Source organism: Orycteropus afer, unplaced genomic scaffold (genome assembly GCF_000298275.1).
Source record: "Orycteropus afer afer isolate SDZICR_OR568_19922 unplaced genomic scaffold, OryAfe1.0 scaffold00347, whole genome shotgun sequence".
In the NCBI taxonomy this organism is placed as follows: Eukaryota; Metazoa; Chordata; class Mammalia; order Tubulidentata; family Orycteropodidae; genus Orycteropus; species Orycteropus afer.
In genome coordinates this window covers 187,232-207,197 of record NW_006921934.1, presented here as the reverse complement: position 1 = coordinate 207,197, position 19,966 = coordinate 187,232, and the positions used below count along the sequence as shown (strand labels likewise).

The window sequence follows — 19,966 nt, the reverse complement described above, 5'->3', positions numbered from 1 at the left end:
AGATAGATGGGTGGACAGGCTGAACTATTAGGTATGTCTATGCAGGGGGGAATGTGCCCAAGACCATGTATAGGTTGGCAGACAGTGTTTCTACAAATGTATTGCAATGTTCTGTAAGAATTCCCAGGTATATAGTAGAGCTGACAAGGGCAAGGCTGTAGTCACTTCTTGGGCATAGCCAGCTACCCAGAGGGAGCAAGAAGTTGGACCCGTAGGCTCGGGACCATAGTCCCAGGGGACATCAAGCTCAATTGGCATAACATACTACACAAACTTTGGTGAGCAGCAACTGGGATCTTAAAGCTTGTACGTAGCCATCAAGGTGCAACAGTGGGTCTCTCCTTGTCCAAAGCAAAGAAGAAAGAAGAAAACCAAAGATTCACGGAAACAATTAGTCCAATCAACTGGTACACCATGCGATCCTCAGCCTGTATGACTATGAGACCAGAAGAAGTAATGGTGTCCGGCTACCAGTGTCAACCACTCAGAGGAGAATCTATGTAGGAGATCCTGGATAGAGTAGGAGAACAATGTGGATTAAAACTCAAAATTATTTTGGGGGAAAAAAAAGGGACCAGGTTTGCTGGTCTGATAGAGCCAGATGGAACCACTGAGTGAGACTATAGCCCCAGTTGCCATTCAGGTCTGGAACTGAACTCAACCCGGTGGCTTTTAGCCAAACAAAAGGCAGGCATATGAGCTGAACATTTAATTTAGGTAGATACACTCTTTGAAGAGAACAATAAAGGGAGAACAAAAGGGCTGTGTATGCACAGAGAGACAGCTCAGGGGCAGGAGTGCATGGAGGAAAGGACACAAAGAAGAGGTAACTATGGAGAGGAAGTGGGAGGGGAGCTGTTGCACTGTGGTAAACTGTAGTCATGTCATGAGACAAATTGTATGCAAACTGCTGTACAGAAAGTGAATTTGCTCTGTAAACTTTCACCCAAATCACAATTTAAAAAAAAGGGGTGGGGGAGGACAAAGTACAACTGTCCTAACTCAGTGCCAAAGTCAGCAGCATGACAGAAAAATGTTGTCTATATGAAGAATAAAAGAGGCATGGGGGTGCCTTAACTGTACAACAGTTGCTTCTTTTAAACTGCCAAGCCCTGTGAGAACAGGAACCCTCTTCTATTTTCTGAGATACTCCCCACCAAGTCTAGTACTGGACCATCGACACAGAAGTAGTCAGTAAAAACTTTGCTGACATACAGAAAAAAAATGTTTAATGTCATATGTGTTGTTGATACTAGTAAAAATAACAGTTCGCACCTATTTTCAGTTCCCTTGCCACTAAATGTAGAACTACAAACATAGTAGATAATATTCATGAACAATACTATTTAAGGGAACATTTTTGTTGCATGGTACAGGTACAGTTAACCAGTTGCAATGTGAAGAAAGTGTTGTTTCTTGAATCTTAAAAAAGTGATAAACCAACTTTCTCTTGTTATTCTTGTAGATAATCCCTGTATTTAAAATCATTATCACCATCTCATCATAACAACCATCTGTTATGTACAAACATACCAGTATGCACAAAACCCTTATATACAATTCCCTAAAAAACATTCTGGCAATTAACCAACATTAATTTATTTGTTCTCTCTAAACCTCTTCAAAGTAAGCAACAGGAATTAATCATATTCACATTAACAATAGAAAATTTAATTAGCAGGAATGATCAATATATTTGCCTATGGTTCTATCCATCCAAAGCTTAAATGAAACATCTTCTATTCAGTTAAAGACAATAATAACAATGTGAGCCTAGGAGTCAAAAGGACTAACTAAATAACTATGGTACTCATTGAACAGGCAGATGACAGACAGACAAAACATACATCACGTTTTGGTAATGGAGCATCTAATTGAAAACTGGCTATTTGTTTCTTCATTTTCAGCAAAAAGGAAATTGGCTGATTTCAATAGCAAATATTAAGAACTTCATACATGAATTGAATTATTATTTGAAAGATGCCTGAGGTACTGAAAAAAGTTGCTAAACATCTATTTGGAAACTGTCTTAATTTATAGTCCTGCTTGACTGGGGCAAGGAACAGACAGTTTTTTTTAGTTACGGTCCACAAACTATTTGTATCAAAATCACCTGACCTGCTTATTAAGTAGGCAGATTCCTAGATTTCTAGCCTAGATCCACTGAATCAAAATCTCTGGAATATAAAAAGAGAACATGCATTTTAACATGCTCCTCTGATGATCTTTATGTTCACTAAAGCTTAAGAGTCCCCACTATGCAAGTCTTGTAATCAAACTATTTTCAAATTAAACTCAATGTCATTTCCAGGAAATAAGGCATTTCATTTTAAATTACATTCCTGATAGTAAACATGATGAGATATTAGGATTGTATTAATGCATTGTAAACTTTTTGAGGGACTTTATTCAGTGGTATTCCTAGTACCTAAAACTATACCTTGAACATTGTAGGATTCAATAAATATTTACTGATTGGATAAACAAAAGAACATTAGAGATCTTTTTAAAAAATGAATCATATCCCAGTGTGTTTTGATCTATATTATTCACTTAATTTTAATTATGATTACTTAATATAAACTCTTAAAATAAACAAGTACAAAGGAACTCAGATTTTCAAACTGCCTTTTAAGAAATGATTTTTAAAAATTTGTAAAATGTTATCAACTTATAAAATAATATTAACAATTTAATTAATAATATCCTATTTTTCTTTCACACATCATGACTCCATTTCCTCACCACAAGACAAATGCCATAAACAAATAAGCAATTATCAGGCAGAACTATGACAGTATCTCTGTTGCTAAGCTGGGACACTCTCAGGCAAATGATAATTTCCTGTCCTAATGATTCCCAATCTCCCTTTGCCCTAAGTAAACCTGTCATATGTGGAAGCCAAGATTGGCACATTCATAAGCGGCTCAAATGTAAAAACAAAACAACCACCTAAAATCCTACATTTTAATTTGAAAATAAAAGAATAGAAAAGAATTTTTCTAGGCATTAAGGGATTCTAAGTTTCTCTCGTATCTCTACTTCTACCATTCACTTGTTGATATAAGATTATCACTTAAACTTCAGGAGCTTCATTAGTTAAGTTGCAGTGTCATCAATAAAACTCCCTTTACTCACTTAAAATTCATTAAAGATTAAATGAAAAAAGAAAAAAAAATTATGACAGTAACTCAGTGTAATGTTGTTAACAAACTGCTATTGCCCTTCCATTAGTAAGAAGAGTTTTGTACGTATGACTATACATATAACTATCAGTTCCATTTGCAAAGCAGTTGACTATGACTGAGAAAATATTTTAATAAATTAAACAAGCACAAAGAAACTCAAAACTCTTTAAATTGCCTTTTAAGAAATGAGTTTTTAAAAGTATATATAACTTTACCAGTCTATAAAATAATTATAAAATGTGATGATCTTTTTCTCTACTGAAAAGCTCAAGATCTAGAAATTCCAACATAAAATTTTTGTTTCATTAACATGTCCAAAACCAAAGTAGAATGCAGATGAATGCATATTTAAATTCCTCTCTCCCGCCAAAAAAAAAAAAAAAAAAACTCAGAAAACATTATTTCTTCCAACCTTTTGTGTATAAAAACAACAACAGACAAACTCCACCTTCCAAACTATTAGTCCTTAACACACCTTTACTTCATGAGATAACAAGGTTCACAGTAGTCAATAATGGTGACTGCTGTTATTATTATAGTTAGCACATTACGAATTGCTTTTTGGGAGTTCAGTCTTCACTTAACTGAGTGACACATGTCATTTTTTCATATTAAATATGGATTAGCTTAGACTTCTGACAGAGAGTAACTTCAACAACATAGTAATGGGCTTAAGTCAGTTTATCATGAAAGATTCTTCAATATGAAATTCTCTGCCTATTACACATTCAATTATAATGTATAGATTAAAGACTCTAGCCTTTAAATTACAAAATAACTCATACATGAGAAATCAAAGTAGTCAACAAAAGTTTTTTTTTAAAAAAGCCAAGGTCTACAGTATTTTACTGGTTTTAAGTTTGCAATGATACTAAATACATTTCAAATCTATATTTTACTATATAAAAAAAGATGAAAGTCATAAAGAAAAAAATTTCAAGTGCCTGAGTTTTTTAAAATGGCTAGAATTTTTAAACAAATTTACATTCAGATAAAGCCATAGTCTTAATATACACATGTAAGTATTTGTAAAATTAGGCGTTTTCTTTTTTGTGGAATTGAGACTATCTAGAAATTTTCTTCTAATATGAAACAAACTAAGTAGGAAAAGCACTTAAAAAAGCTTACAATTTTTTTTAATTAGGCTACCACTTTTCATGCCTTTAAGCTTAATTTATAAGTCTATACAACACATACCCTGTGATCATTCGTGTTGTCATAGATGATATTAAAAACCAAAGATGTCTCAGGAATCTGGCATTAAAGGCTAGACTGTAGAGAAGCCTAAAAAGAGGAGTGGGGAAAAATAAGTCAGAATAAGCAAACAGCCATTTACTGTGTTTCTTTTTTTAAAATAAAAAGCTACGGAATACAGATAATACACAATTTAGAAAATATTCATATCAACACCGCAAATAATAGCATGCTTCCTGCAATAGGTTGCTGGATAACTATAAATGAGAAACATTCTTTGCACCCTGAGTATTAAAAGGCATCATTCTATTTTCACTACCACAGACCTAAGGAAATCTTAAGGTATTTCAGTGAGATGTATCCAAAAATACAACAGTATAGATCATTTTGACATATACATTGAAGTTGTTTTCCCTCTGACTATATATCTTAATATCTTAATACACTATATACTATGTATTACTAACATTATCATAAATAACTTACATGTAAAATTTCTAAAGTATTTAGCAACTGTTAATAAGTCATTCTTTAAGTAAACATAAAAATGTGTTTTTCATGTTAACTTCTAAAAATAGCATAAATCTAAAACTATTTTAAGGATCTCTGGTGGTACAGTGCCTAAGGCATTTGACTGCTAACCAGAAGGTTGGCATTTCAAACCCACCAGCCACTCCACAGAAGGAAGATGGGGCAATCTACTTCCATAAAGATCTACTGCCTCAGAAACCCAATGGGGGTCGCTATGAGTCAGAATCAAATCAATGGCAGTGAGTTTGTTTTTTTTATTTTAAAGCTATATTTTAAAGGGTTTTTTCTTTTAAAAAAATCAAATAAATAAATAAACCTCCGTAACAACAGTATGCTTAAAAAGATTAAAGAACTTTGTGGATAAAGAGTAAAAGTTTAACACTAAATTAGCTCAATGTTATAAACTTTGTTGCTGTTTGTTTTCTAATCAATTCTGACACATACAGACTCCTTTCAGTTAGCAGCTGCAGTCCTGGTGGTGCAACAGTTAAGCACTTTGTTGCTAACTGAAAGGTTGGCGGTTTGAAGCCACTCAGTGGCTCCATGGCAGAAAAGACCTGGCAATCTGCTCCCGTAAAGATTACAGCCTAGGACACACTATGGGGCTGTTATACTCTGTCACATGGGGTCACTATGAGTTGAAACTGACTCCATGACACTTAACAACAATATGTAGTATATCACATTTCTCTAATACAACCCATCTTCTAGTCACAATATTATAACCATTTAACCAATACTCTTTTTCTTTGGGAGAAAAACTTGCATAAACATTTTTAGAGGTACAAGAATAAAAAATTAACTTTCAGGTATATGTAAATAACCATAAAAAAAGATCTTTAGGTGGTAGGAAAATAGGGTTTTGAGAAAAGAATGTGATCCTACTAGAAACATTTGAAAACAAGTAAGTAGAATACCAACCAAAAACAGTTGGTTTAATAAGTAGCACGAAAGACTATGAAAGTTTTCACCGTGGAAATAGAGAACGTATTAGGGACCATCCTGGAATGAGAACTATAAAAATATCTTAAGAGCAGAATTCCAGTTCTGAATATCAACGTACCATCTAGTCTTACATGCTTTTTGTGGGGTGCTGAATTTAACATAAAATCACTAGATTTTCAAGTTAAGGAGAAATAAAAGATCATATTTTGTTCCAGCCCCTTTCCTTGTATAGAAACGGAAAAGAGTAACTGGCATTTAACTGCCAAGGTTATCAAGCTAGCTCGTGGCAGAGAAAGTAGCACTAGGACCCAGGGTTCCTGAATAACAATGGGCTATTCTAGCTACTCAGCTATGCAAGTTCCTAGACCCAAAGGACTAAAACCAAAATCCTTTGCTGTTAAGCTGGTGGGTTTGAACCATAAAACTTTCGGTTACCAGTTGAGTGCTTAACCACTGTGAGCGCTTACTCATTGCACCACCAGGGCTCCCCAGAGGACTCGCTGCTGTTGTTGTTATGTGCCCTCGAGTTGGACTCGACTCAAAGCAACCCCTCCCTGGACTTCCAAGGCAGTTATCACTACGGAAGTAGATTGCTCAACCTTCCTTCCGAAGAGTGGCTGGTGGGTTTGAACTGCCAGCCTTCTGTTTAGCAGTCAAGTGCCTCCGTCACTATGCTACCAGAGAACTAGTCCCTATCATTTCTTTGGACCACTTCTTCTAGTCCCTTTCATGATAAATGGCCAGTATCAGTAATATGATGATCTGACTAAATAAAAACAGTATATGGCATGTACTCAAAATTCTCTATGGTTTTAATTACTATAAAAGATGACTTTATGGTGAAAAACAAGAATATTTTATGTATTTATTTGAATATAATAATATATAGAGAGCTCTGGTAGTGTAGTACCTAAGGCACTTGAGTGCTAACCAGAAGGCTGGCGGTTCAAACCCACCAACCACTCCTCGGAAGGAAGGCTGGGCAATCTACTTCCATAGTGATACTGCCTCAGAAACCCAAGGATGGACCGTTATGAGTCGGGTCCGACTTAACATCACATAACAACAACACCCTGTTGTTGTTGTTGTTGTTATGTGCCGTCGAGTCAAACCTGACTCATAGCGACCCCTCCTTGGGTTTCCAAGGCAGTATCACTACGGAAGTAGGATTGCCCAACCTTCCTTCCGAGGAGTGGCTGGTGGGTTTGAACCGCCAGCCGTCTGGTTAGCAGGCAAGTGTCTTAGCCACTATGCTACCAGAGCTCCCACAACACAACACCCTGTAGGTAGATAAAAAATATCAGAGAATCAAGAGAACACTGAAAACAGAATTATTAAAATTAAAATCAGAAACGCTTAAGGCTGAAAAAGAGCTCTAATACTCTCAGGAGTATTAGTCTCAGGAGAAAGCCAAAATTTAGTCAGCCTTGACTTCGTTCTTTGTCTCATTCCCAACATCAAAGACACAAAAATTCTGTTGGATTTACCTTGAATGTATAAAGAATCTGACTTCATCTTTATCAGTCCAACTATTCATGTCTCACCTAGACTCCTGCTTAGCCTAGCAGGCCTGCTTTTACCCTAGTTGCCTACAACTTACTCTCCACACAGTAGCCAGAATGATGCTTTTCAGAGTAAGTCAGAGAATATCATCATTCATCTACTCAACACCTTTAAGGAGCTTTGGTTGTGCAGTGGGTAAAGGCATTCAGCTGCTAAGCAGAAAGTCAGTGGGCATTTCAAATCCACAAGCTGTTCTGCAGGAGAAAGAAGTGGCAGTTTGCTTCCGTAAAGATTTGCAGCCTTGGAAACCCTTTGGAGCAGTTCTACTCTGTCCTATAGAGTCGCTATGAGTCAGAATCAACTCAGCGGTAGTGGGTTTTGGGTTTACTCAAAACTTTTAATGGGTTCCTGTCCATCGAGTAAAAGCTAAAGTCCTACAAATGTCCTAAAAGGCCCCATAGTTACTATCACTCCTGCCTAGAGGTTTCTCTGCTTTGCCCATGCTGTTCTTCAAATACGACTAGCACACTTCACCTTCAGATCCCTTTAATTTCTCAAAATTTTTTTCCCCAGATAATGAGCATGGCTAGGAGCCTGGTGGGACTATGGTTAAGGGCTGCTAATTGAAAGGTCAGTGGTTTAAAACCACAAGCTGCTCTGCAGGAGAAGGATGAGGCAGTCTCCTTCCGTAAAGATTTATACCCCTGGATACCCTATGGGGTTCACTCTGAGTTGGAATCGTCTCAGTGGCAGTGGGTTTGATTTTGGTTAGACATGGATGGCTAGCTCCTTAGATTCATTCAGAGGTGTCTTCGCTGAAATATCATCTATCAGAGAGATCTTCTCTGATCACTCTGTCTAAAAAAGCAAACACACACAACTGCTCCTACCATTCTTTATCCTTTAATCCTGACTTATATCTTTCCTGTCTCCCTCCTAGTATATAAAATTTGTGTAACAAGAGACTGTGTGTTTCCACTGCTATTGCACTATTCCCAACATCTAGAACGATGCCTGGCACATTGTTGACACTCAAAAAATGCATGAATATATATTGAACTAAGTAAGGAATTTTATAAATTCTTTCCTTGGTTAAGTTTTCAGAAGAAATAGCAGCAGAGCAAAGACAAGAAAATGAAGGTATCCAGACAACTCAAGGAATAAAATAACAGAATCATAAAAGTAGTGTACTTAAGTCACTAAAGAACAGGATTCAGAATTACCAGAACTCTAGGTAAGAATCAAGTCATTAACTATTTAAGAGCTCAGGGCTGTACAGCTTTATCTGTATATCTAATTTTGTATGTGTACACTGTATATACTATATATAATTCTGATAAATATTTGTAGTAAATTAACTTTTCTTCTTCTCTATACAAAAGCCAAAAACTCAAATATATATATTCAAATATGACACTACACCAGATTCTACAGAGATTAGATTATACAGTAGGTATGTGTCTTTTTTACCTAATGGTAACTGCAACTGTAAATGCCACCACGGAGCCCTATAGCTTTGAATTCCACTGATATAGCAGGATAGCCCACTGAACTAATTAATCATTAATCACTTTGTGAAGAAGATTAGTAATATTCTGGGTAACTATTAATTTGGAATCTTTATATACTTCAAGCTTTCCAATTACTCCCAGAAGAAAAATTTGCCCACATGTCCAAATAATTCACTCCACTGCTCTTTCTTCTTTTAGAGCAAAACTTCTTCCTTCTGATGTATTAATTTTTTTATTTCATGGCCAGGTCCTATACCATTAGAAAACAAATGTTAAGATACAGTTAGAATAAGAATTTACTTTGCAGAATTCTCCTGTTTTTTAGTACTTCAAATCTCATGTAGGAAAGTAACGTTTTCATCAGAAAAAAATAGGGTTTTAAACTACATGAATGCTATGGTCTTTCTCAGATCAAAAATTTTATGACTCTCATGTGTGTGTTATATTTGGCCTAAGTACATACTGTGACAAAGTGTATAACCATGTTATAATAATTCCTTAGTAAAGCTTAACTGGATATATGCCTCAAAATTACAAACAAACAAAAAAATCTGATTGGAATAATGAAAAACGATAACAAAATAAGTTAAAGGAGATAAATGAATGCAGTCTTCCTGACATTAATGTCCAAGCAAATTTTCACTTAAAAAAAGACCAAAGTTTAGTAAACTGTCACCTAAAATTCACTTCAAGAAACACTGTACTGTTGATCAAAATGATCAAAAAAAAAGGGACCAGGTTTGCTGGTCTGATAGAGCCTGATAGAAACACTGAGACTATGGCCCCTAGCTGCCTTTCAGGTCTGGAATTGAACCCACTCCTGTGGCTTCCAGCCAAACAAAAGACAGGCATATGAGCTGAACATATGTACATAAGTAGATACAATCTTTGGAGAGATCAATCACAGGAGAATAGAAGGGAGACAGCTCAGGGAGCAGGAGTGCAGGAGAGGGAAGAACACAGGGAAGAGGAAACTATGGGGAGGAGGAAGTGGGAGGGAAGCAGCTGCATTGTGGGAAACTGCAGTCAATGTCATAAGACAAAGTGTATGTAAGCTGCTGTTTGGAAAGTGAATTTGCTCTGTAAACTTTCACCCAAACTGCAAAAAGAAAAAAAAAGAAACACTGTACTGCTGAAAACAAGAGATACATTAGAAAACAGTAATATATATCCCATCACTGAGATATTTAAAATACCATATGCTTATTACATAAAGAAATGTGAAAACCTTGTTTTTCCTCCCTTTATGGAGTTTTATATGCTAAGAAACATATCCAAATAGCTACAGGGAAAACAGAATAAAAGACGTGAAAATCATGAACTTTCAACATAAAGGAATTCTTCAAAATCTGAAAGATATAAATAGGTATCTTTCTTTTGCTCTTTCCTCAAAAAAAAAGTATGTATGTATGTGTGTGTATATATATATATATATACACACACACACACACACATTATATATACACACATACATGTGAGTATACATGTATGTATATACACACATACACACACAAGCACATATACATATATAATGTGAAAATTGTTGTTAGGTACTGTTGAGTTGACCCCAACTCATGGTGATCCCATGTGACAGAGCAGAACTGCCCCATAGGGTTTCCTAGGCTATAATCTTTACAGAGGAAGACTGCCAGATCTTTTTTCCCTTGAAACTGCTGAGTATGTTCAAACCACCAATCTTCCAGTTAGCATCAGCACTTAACCATTGTACCACCAGGTACAATGGTCAAGCACTCAACTGCTAAAAGAAAGGTTGGCAATTTGAACCCACCCAGCAACTCTGCAGGAGAAAGAATTAGCAATCTGCTTTTGTAAAGATTACAGCCAAGAAAACTGTATGAGGCAGTTCTACTCTGTCACATGGGGTTGCTATGTGTCAGAATTGATTCCATGGCATCCAACAACAATTCCACCTACTGATATATGAGACTTAAAATCCTGGTATACATCTATCCAGAAACCTGTATACATATGTATGAACAAAATTTGGGTTCTCCCTATGTAACTTTTTTTTTTTTTTTTTTTGCTTAAGATTATATTAAACTTATTCCCATGTAAAAATATATATATTGCTGAAGCACAATTTAATGGTACACATTTCAAAAGGTGTTACTCAAATTAACATTGAAATAATTATTTACTAAATTAAGAAAATACTAGGCATTTGATTATTTTTATTATTATTTATTAAAAATAAATTATTAATCATTTTACATAAATTATTAAAAGTATTTGGTTTAGGGCTTTACTTCTAAAAGGTAAAGAAGTGATAGGTTCTTTTCACATACTAGGGTAGATTAAAAATTACCCATTAAGCTTTATTTAGCTGTGACCACCCTTAGAGTTAATAAGGGCAACATTTTCAATCCAGGTCATAAATTCAGGTCAGTTTTCTGCAGGGACTACTTAACTTGGTAAGGAGAACACAATAGAAGAAACCCGCTCACACACAGGCAGTAAATGTCACTACAACAAGGCATTCTCTGACACTTCCTTTGTATGTGAAGGTGTCACAGGTAAAAGAAACAAGATAGCTACCCAATGACCCATTCAACAATTCTAGCATAAGTGCAAATGTGATACTTTGTGTGTTACTGCTTAAAGTATCACTTAATTGGCAAACACTATCTTAAAATAGATTTATAATAGTTCACCTCTGAGATCATTCAAAATTAAGTGATTAAGTCTATTGATTATACTGAATAAATCACTGGTAGAAAAAACAAAAGCAAGCATGATATCATAAACAAAGAGCTAAATTTACTTGTTTTCCTCTGTAGGTACACCCTCAGTATTTTCTTCTAAAACATCACTTTAAAAACTGTTTACAAAAACATGATTAGAATATAATAGTACATGCTCCATATACAATGAAACAGAAATCTGTATTTTTCTCCATTATGTCATCTGCACAATCATTGTTTCACAAACTATTAAAGTACGAGATATGAACATATCAATCAAGAACTAAAGAATATTCACTATCAGAGCATACTTAATAGTGTTTAGTAAACAGATGGGGGAAATAGCACTATATTTCCAGGTACACAATTGTCTAAATTACAACGATTAATAACTCAAGACATAATTAAGTGGGCTCATTCTATTAGTGGTTGGTAGAAAAATTAAGTATGTGTTTAAATAAAGCTGATTTATGATGTTCTATGATTTGATGTACTTGAAAACACTATGGGCAAATTATAATATCAAACTTTCTGATCACTAAAACACTACCCTGAAAATTCAATTTCAAAGCTTTCAGATCTGCCTCAATGGAGCAAAACAGTCAAGCGCCAAAAGAGTAAGCCAGTCTAATCACCTTAATATAAATCCAATTCCTTAAAATCAGCTGAAAGTGCTACTTTAAAACAAAAAACTTGCATAACATCAAAACTTTACTGGAAGTTGGTATAGCAGGTGAAATCTCAGTACACAGACTCAGGAAAGGCTTCTGAAAGATGATTACTTTAGGTTGAATCTTAACAGGCAATTTAGCTAAAAAACTTAAGATGAGGGAAAATGCATTTAGGGCACAGAGACTAGTACACGCAAAAGGAAAGAGGTATAATAGTGCACTTTACACGTGGAAGCATAAAAAAAGCACAACGGGATGGAAAAAATGCCAGTAATAAAACATTGTTGAGGCAAAAGGTATTATGTGCCTAGAAAAGTTAGCTAAAGTTAGAGGGGTAACCAAATGCTCAATGATGAAAACTGACATACTAAAGATTTTTAACTTTTTCTTGAAATCAAAGGGAATCCACTGATAGATGTTTAGGTAAGACAATGAAATAACCAAGGTCAATGTTTGACAATTCAGCCTGGCAAAACATGACAAAGAGAATGCAGTAGTGACATATCACAGTAATTAACTGTGTGTAGGGAATTACTGAGAAAGGTATGAATCGAAGCCTATCCTCTGAAGCAGCATTGTCTAATAGAAAGTACTTTTTGTGATATGGAAAACGTTCTAAAACTGCCCATTAGCCATCAGCCACATGTGCTTACTGAACATTTAAAATGTGGCTAGTGCAACTGAGTAACTGAGTTTTTACTTTTATTTACTCTAAGCTTTAGTAGCCACATTTAACTGCTCTAGCATGATTCCCAGGCTTGGTATAAAGACAAGATAGGGACAGGAAGAGTACGTTTGGGGGAAAAGACAGCATGTAAAGAGAGGTCCAAGGGGACATATCCTATTTAGTAGATGAATAAGAGTCTGAAGCTCCAAAAAGTTATTTAGGCTAAAGGTACACATTTATGAGTCCTTAGAATATAGTTAAAATCACCTGAATCAAAGAGGTCATCCAGAGAATCAAATGAATAGAAAAGAACTGAAAAATTGAAAGAAAAACAAAAAACTCCAAGAAAGTTTAGGAAACAGTGAAACAGAGGATAAAGAGAAAAAGAACCAATGAAAGAAACTGAGAAGTCAAAAAGGTAAAAGAAAATTTACAAGAATATGATATATGTGGAGCTAACAGATGAAAGAAGTTAAAGAAAAGGAATAATGAGATCCATCAGATATCACACACAGGTTAAGTAAGATAGGAAAGATTCTGGGCTGAGCACTAGGGAAGAAATCACTGGGGAACTTTCAAGGGTGATTTCAATACAGCAGTGGAAGAGGCAGCCTTGTAGAACAAGTCAGAAGAGAAATGAAGATGGTGAACAGGTGTTAACATTTCTCATTTTAGTGCTTCACAGTTTCAAACATTATGATCACAAATTCATTAACAAACCAGAAAAATACTATCCATTAAGACTTTTAATTCTGATAGGGTTACAGCTGCTTTTAAGCTACCTACTTTAATATCCTGCTTTCTAATTTCAATTCTCTAAAGATACTGGGATTGATTTTTTTTCCTTCTCTTACAATACAACTAATATTTACACATATTTTTAAAACTATGAATATGCTTTCTTAAGGAAAAATACTCTAAATCCAAATATTTATCCAGACTTCTATGCTCAATGGTAAGATTTACAAATTTCATCTCTAAAAAGAATTTGTAATTCATTTATTACATTATTTTAAAATTTTAAAGTAAAATACAGTCATCTGATTCAACATTCAAAACAGTATTTTAAAAATGCATAGTCAATTGTAGGTTACCGGGATGAGGAGGGAAGGGGAGGAATTAACTCCAGGCTAGTTGTGGCCTACACACTGTCATGGGTAAGGGTAGGGATATACAGAAAGATCTGTGACCACCATGATAACATTAGGAAACAGGAGGACACCGAACTGTGCACATAAGAGATAGATGACAGATGCTAATAGCAACTAATGTGTCCACAATACTGTATTACTATACTCTGGTAGTATAGTGCCTAAGGCACTTGACTGCTAACCAGAAGGCTGGTGGTTCAAACCCACCAGCCATTCCTTGGAAGGAAGGTTGGGCAATCTACCTCTGTAGTGATATCGCCTCGGAAACCCAAGGAGGGGTTGCTATGAGTTGGAGCTGACTCGACGGCACATAACAACAACAACAACATTAACACCAAACACCAGGCTACAGATAAACACACAAACACCTGAGAGGATCAGATGGGGGTCAGTGAACAGGATTATACTCTAGACCAAGGATAAATTCAGCTGAGGCTAATCTTGCACAGACACCAGTGATACAAAATACCTGCAATCATTACAGAAATAATAAAAGACAGACACAAAGTAATCCCTCAGACACCCAGACACTATGGCAGAGAGATCCAATAGATCTACTGTCTCAGCACCATAGTGCTGGGGGACACCAGACTCAACTGGCGAAACAAAATACATAAAACTCTTGTTCCACATTCTGCATTGGTGAGTAGAGACTGGAGTCTTAAAAGCTTTCAAGTGGCCATCTAAGATGGAGCTAACGGTCTCCTAGTGTCAGAAGCAAAGAAGAATGCAAAAAAAAAAAAGGGCATTTGGAAGCAATAAGACATAGGACACGATAGCCCTCAAGACCAGAAGTACTAGATGGTGCCCAGCTACCACCGCCAACCACTCAGGAAAGGATCAAATCTGGAGATCCTGGATAGAGTGGGAGGAATAACGTGGAACAAAATCCAAAACTCAATAATGACCAGAATCACTGGTCAGATGAAGTCTGATGAGAACCCCAATACTATGGCCCTGGAATATATTCTGCACCTGGAATAAAACTCACCCCAGGGGCTGGCTCTCAGCTCAACAGTTAACAAGATGTACATGCAGACCACTCAATCCAGGATGATGCACCCACATACTTTATGGTAACACATCCCTTAGAGCAACAGAGCATAGGGCACCAGAGGACCAACATTCAAATTGAGGAAATGCAGGACAAACAGGAGTGCATAAATATGAGGGGCACAGGGGAGGGTTATAGGGTAGGGAGGGGAGGAGACTGAGTTAGGGTTGGACATGGTAAATGGGGAGTGAAACTAAATGTACATGTAACGTTGAATGTAAAACAAGCTCTTAAAATAAAAATAAAAAACATATGTATAGTCAAAAGCTCTTTCTCTTCCATTCCTATTCCCCCAGTGTACTTGGGTAATCACTTTTATTAACTTCTTGCATACAGTTTCAAATTTCTTTATGCAAATACAAGTATATATTTTTATTTTTGTCACCTTTCTTACAGAAAAGGGGGCATATTATACATATTGTTCTGCATTTTCCTTTTTTCATTTAAATATATATCTTGGAAATCTTTCCATTTCAGTATAAAAAAAACTTTATTTCTTTATCTATCCCAGCAATTAATTTCAAATAAAAATCAAAACTACAAATCCCAACCCTGAAAATAAAGAGGTACTAACATTAGTCAAGAGGAGTTGAGAGTGAGGTGTCTGCTTGGGTATTTGCTAATGATCTTGTAAATAGTTTTTAAAAATTAAAATTGAAAGTAGTTAAAATCTAAATGGCTAAAATAAGTCTATTCAGTCAAAAATGACCAGAATTACTGGTTGGATAGAGGCTGGTGGAACCTCCGAAACTATGGTGCTGGTTATCCTTTGGGCCTAGAAATGGAATCACTTCTGTAGAAGCCAATGGTAGAAAGACCTACAAGCAGAACACCTAACCTAGGGTGATACACCCACCTACCCTAGGGAGATGAGCTATGAGACATCAGAGGGGCAGCATTCACATAGAGAGAAAAGTAGACAGACAGGAATGCATACATAGGAAGGGCACAGGGGAGGGGTACTCACCGGGAGGAGAGGGGAGAAAGGTTTTTTAGGGTTGGGGATTATAACTGGGGCCATTGAATCAAATGTGCACGAACTGTTGAGAGTAAAATGAATCTACTTTGTAAATTTGCACCCAAATCACAATAAAAAACAGTAATAAAGTAAGCCTACTCATGAGCTATGAAAAACACTCTAAATACTTAAAACCTAATATATTTAAACCACAAATAAAATTCCTAGAGGATTTTCTTAGAGGAAATAGGTGCTGTATTCATAAAATTAAGTCTACTTATACAGCTTCTTTACTCATTAAATACCTTTTGGAAGCACTTCACTAGTAAACCTCAGACAGGAGCAGTGATGCATTTAAATCCAGTAATTACTATCCAAAGCACTGGAATTTTTGCAACAATAAAAGCAAGTGTCCTAGTTCTGGGGCTATGAGCCTCAGATCTCACATCCTGCTCTAATGCAATTAGTCTACAAGGAACTAATTACCCAATCAAGGGATTGGTTTCACTGACATCTTACTTCCTCCAATAGTAATAAACACCAGTGAGCTAAGATAGCAACTAATCAGTCTGTTCATTATTGTTTACAAGGCAGTTTCAATTGATTATACTTTCTTAACATACATTTTATTTCAAAGAATTCTTTCCTAACCAAAGGAAAAAGCTCTTTTCATGTTATGGGATGACACTTTACAAAAACAGAAGAGAATTCTTTATAGGTGACAGAAATCATCCAAAATAACCATAGGATCAAATTATTGACATTTTTTTTTCAGTTTCTCTGTATGACATCAGTTAATTGAAGAGTTACTAAATATTTCGGAATTGACTCTATTAAATATTTTCTACTAAATTCTCAAGAAAGTTCTAAACTATTACTCAAACTAGAGGATGAGAAAATAGTTCAAAATCATTGTCACTATGATCTGAACACAAATTAGCCACATTTTAAGTTGTTTTGTTTTGTTCCACCTAGAAAGTTTATTTCAAGGTTTTTTTTAAAAAAAAAAAAAAAATCAGAGTGCAAAAGTAAAAAAGGCGTAAGGGGAAGGAAGAAAAAAAAAATATATATATATTGTTGTTATATGCCGTGGAGTCGGCGTATATATATGTTCTATAAGGCAGACATGAGTCCAAGTTTCATAAATGGGTAGCTAGGGCTAGTTTCTCCTCTCATTCCCAAGATACTATAGAAGTATGAGCTTAATTGCTTTGTTAACATAACAGGGCCCTTCAGAGCCTCATGAGCCAGGGAAAGGACTGAGTCAGTATTAGTTGGTTTAGAAAAGAAAAGGAAAAAAAAAAAAAACCACCATAGGTTTTCTATGAAATGCTTGGTTATTGGAATAGTTCTATATTATCATCTATCAGATAATAGCAGATGACACTGATACATACAGATTAAGAACCAAAGCAAATTATAGGACAGGAAAGCATATTTTCTTTAACACTTTACCATTAATTTAATATCAAGATATACTTGCCTGACTTTAGGCACCATCATTCGATGCTGTACCATTAGCATATGGCAGATGGATGCCATCATTGTAAAGACTTCTTCACTAGCTGAATCCCTCCATACCATATTTAATAGAGTGTTTGTCTGCTGTTTCGTATCCAACTTTTTCAGACATTCCTCTGTTATATATGGTATTGACAGTCGACCATCCTCCTAAAACCACACCAGAAAAATTAGTTTACAGTAATGACATTCTATTATTGCTTCTACATCATAAATACATAAAAATAGCATTTTTTCCAGCTAAAAATGCAGGGTAGGCATTATTAAAAATCACTAATATTACAATGAACATACCAATATCCCCACTAGTCAACACATTAAAGTAACTGGAGCTCCTCTAGAGATCCATGAGCACTAATTTTGCTTTAATGTACTAATTTTGCCCAACATGGTAACACAGGAACTGTGAATACTCAGTTCTTTCCTACTGTTGTGACAATATTTTCAGTATTTACATCTTTTAAAAAATTCATTTTATGTTTTTTTAGATCAAATTGTACTAAGGCAGCATGCTTATGTGAAAATATATTATCTTCTATAACTTCATTTTGATTTATTTGAAAGATCTGTTTAAGCAAACTAAGTCAGAATATTAAAAAACTTTGTATTCTATATATATATATATATATATATACGTGTATATATCGGAAGGAAGGTTGGGCAATCCTACTTCTGTAGTGATACTGCCTCGGAAACCCAAGGAGGGGTCGCTATGAGTCGGGGTCGACTCGATGGCACATAACAACAACAACAACATATATATATATATATATATATATATATATATATATATGTAATGTACAGAAAAGGTATCTTGGTATATTATCTTCTAATATAATAATTAGAAGTCGTTACCTTTGGAGTGGGAGTATCGGGGGGTAAAAGTGAAAAGGGACTTTGCATGGTTTTGAATGTTTATAAGAATACTTTACTAGGGACCAACTTTGGTAGTCTGATAGAGCCTGATTGAAACACTGAGACTATGGCCCCTAGCGGCCCTTCAAGTCTGGAACTGAACCCACTCCTGTGGCTTCCAGCCAAACAAAAGACAGGCATAGGAGCTGAACATTTACATTAGGTAGATACACTCCTTGGAGAAATCAATCATGGGAGAATAGAAGGTCTGTGTATGCATAGGAACCCAGCTCAGGGACAGGAGTGCATGGGAGGGAAGGACACAGGGAAGAGGTAACTATGGGGAGAAAGTGGGAGGGGAGCTGTTGCATTGTTGTAAATTGTAGTCAATGTCACGAGACAAAGTGTATGTGAGTTGCTATATGGAAAATGAATTTGCTTTGTAAGCTTTCACCCTAATCACAATAAAAATTAAAGAATAAAAAGAGAATACTTTACTATATTACTGTTATCATTAAACATAAGGATATACACAAAGTTTTTTTTGTAAAAAGGACAAAAGGACTTCAAAATCAACCCGTATACAATGTAATCATTCACTGACACAGAGGCACACAGGAACTTACAGGGATGCTCATCTGCTTATCTGCTTCTTCATTCTCATCTTCAGAATCACTGGCTGAATCTTGGCAGCTTGTATTGGCTGATGAAACTGGTAACTGAGAAAGGAAGGTCTGGAGTACTCTCAAATATATTAGGAGTCCTTCCTCAGAGAGGGTCCCTTTGTAAAACAATTAAGCATATCATATTTTAACTGAAAGTTATAAAAACAAACAAACAAACGAACCTGGAAAATTCAGGTTACCATTTTTCTCATACTCAGAGAGACATTTTTGCCCAGAACTTACTATTTTTAAATAAGACATATAAAAATTTAGCATATATGGAAAAAACACCCTTACACTCATAGAACAGCTCTTCCATTTAATTAAAAAAAAAGTCTCTTTTCAATCTGTATGGTCTTATAAGAGATGTATCTAAAAAAGACTTTATTATGGCTGGAAATTTCCACCAGGGATACTGTCCCGACCATAATCCTTCAAAGAAATCCCCACCATTGGAACCATTATGACATTCATCCTTACATTCCCTTCTCTCTACTTATGTGCTGATACTATCTATATATATGAGTTTTAGCCATAATACATCTTGTATTTCATACCCAAGTAATTTTCACCAACAGATAAAACAAAGTAGAAAAGCCACGGTGCTCCATCACTTTTTTTTGAACATCTCCTCTCTATTAACAATAGTGCATGAAGAAAGGGTTCATAAGGGAAAACAGTCTGTACATCTGCTAATGCTGGAATGATGAAATGAAAAATCTGATCTGTAAAAGGTGCTGCCAAAAACTCCTCTGTGAAGGCTGTAAAGACTTGTTGCCTGAAAAAGAAAAATGGAACCATTTTACAAGATCAAAACATAGGGTTTATAAAATCACTGGTTAAAATTAAA

The 19,966-nt window shown here is 35.5% G+C and overlaps 1 protein-coding gene across 1 annotated transcript in view; it reads right to left on the bottom strand.

Moving 5' to 3' along the window:
• Nucleotides 1-19,966, bottom strand: part of UBE3C (ubiquitin protein ligase E3C) — a 245,604-nt gene that overhangs the window by 145,494 nt on the left and 80,144 nt on the right. The window contains exons 8-11 of the mRNA XM_007952569.1: nucleotides 19,674-19,894; nucleotides 19,078-19,232; nucleotides 17,559-17,746; nucleotides 4,386-4,472 (exon numbers count right to left, since the gene is read on the bottom strand). Of these exons, the coding sequence (XP_007950760.1) occupies nucleotides 4,386-4,472; nucleotides 17,559-17,746; nucleotides 19,078-19,232; nucleotides 19,674-19,894 (651 nt within the window). The remainder of the gene's footprint in view (nucleotides 1-4,385; nucleotides 4,473-17,558; nucleotides 17,747-19,077; nucleotides 19,233-19,673; nucleotides 19,895-19,966) is intronic.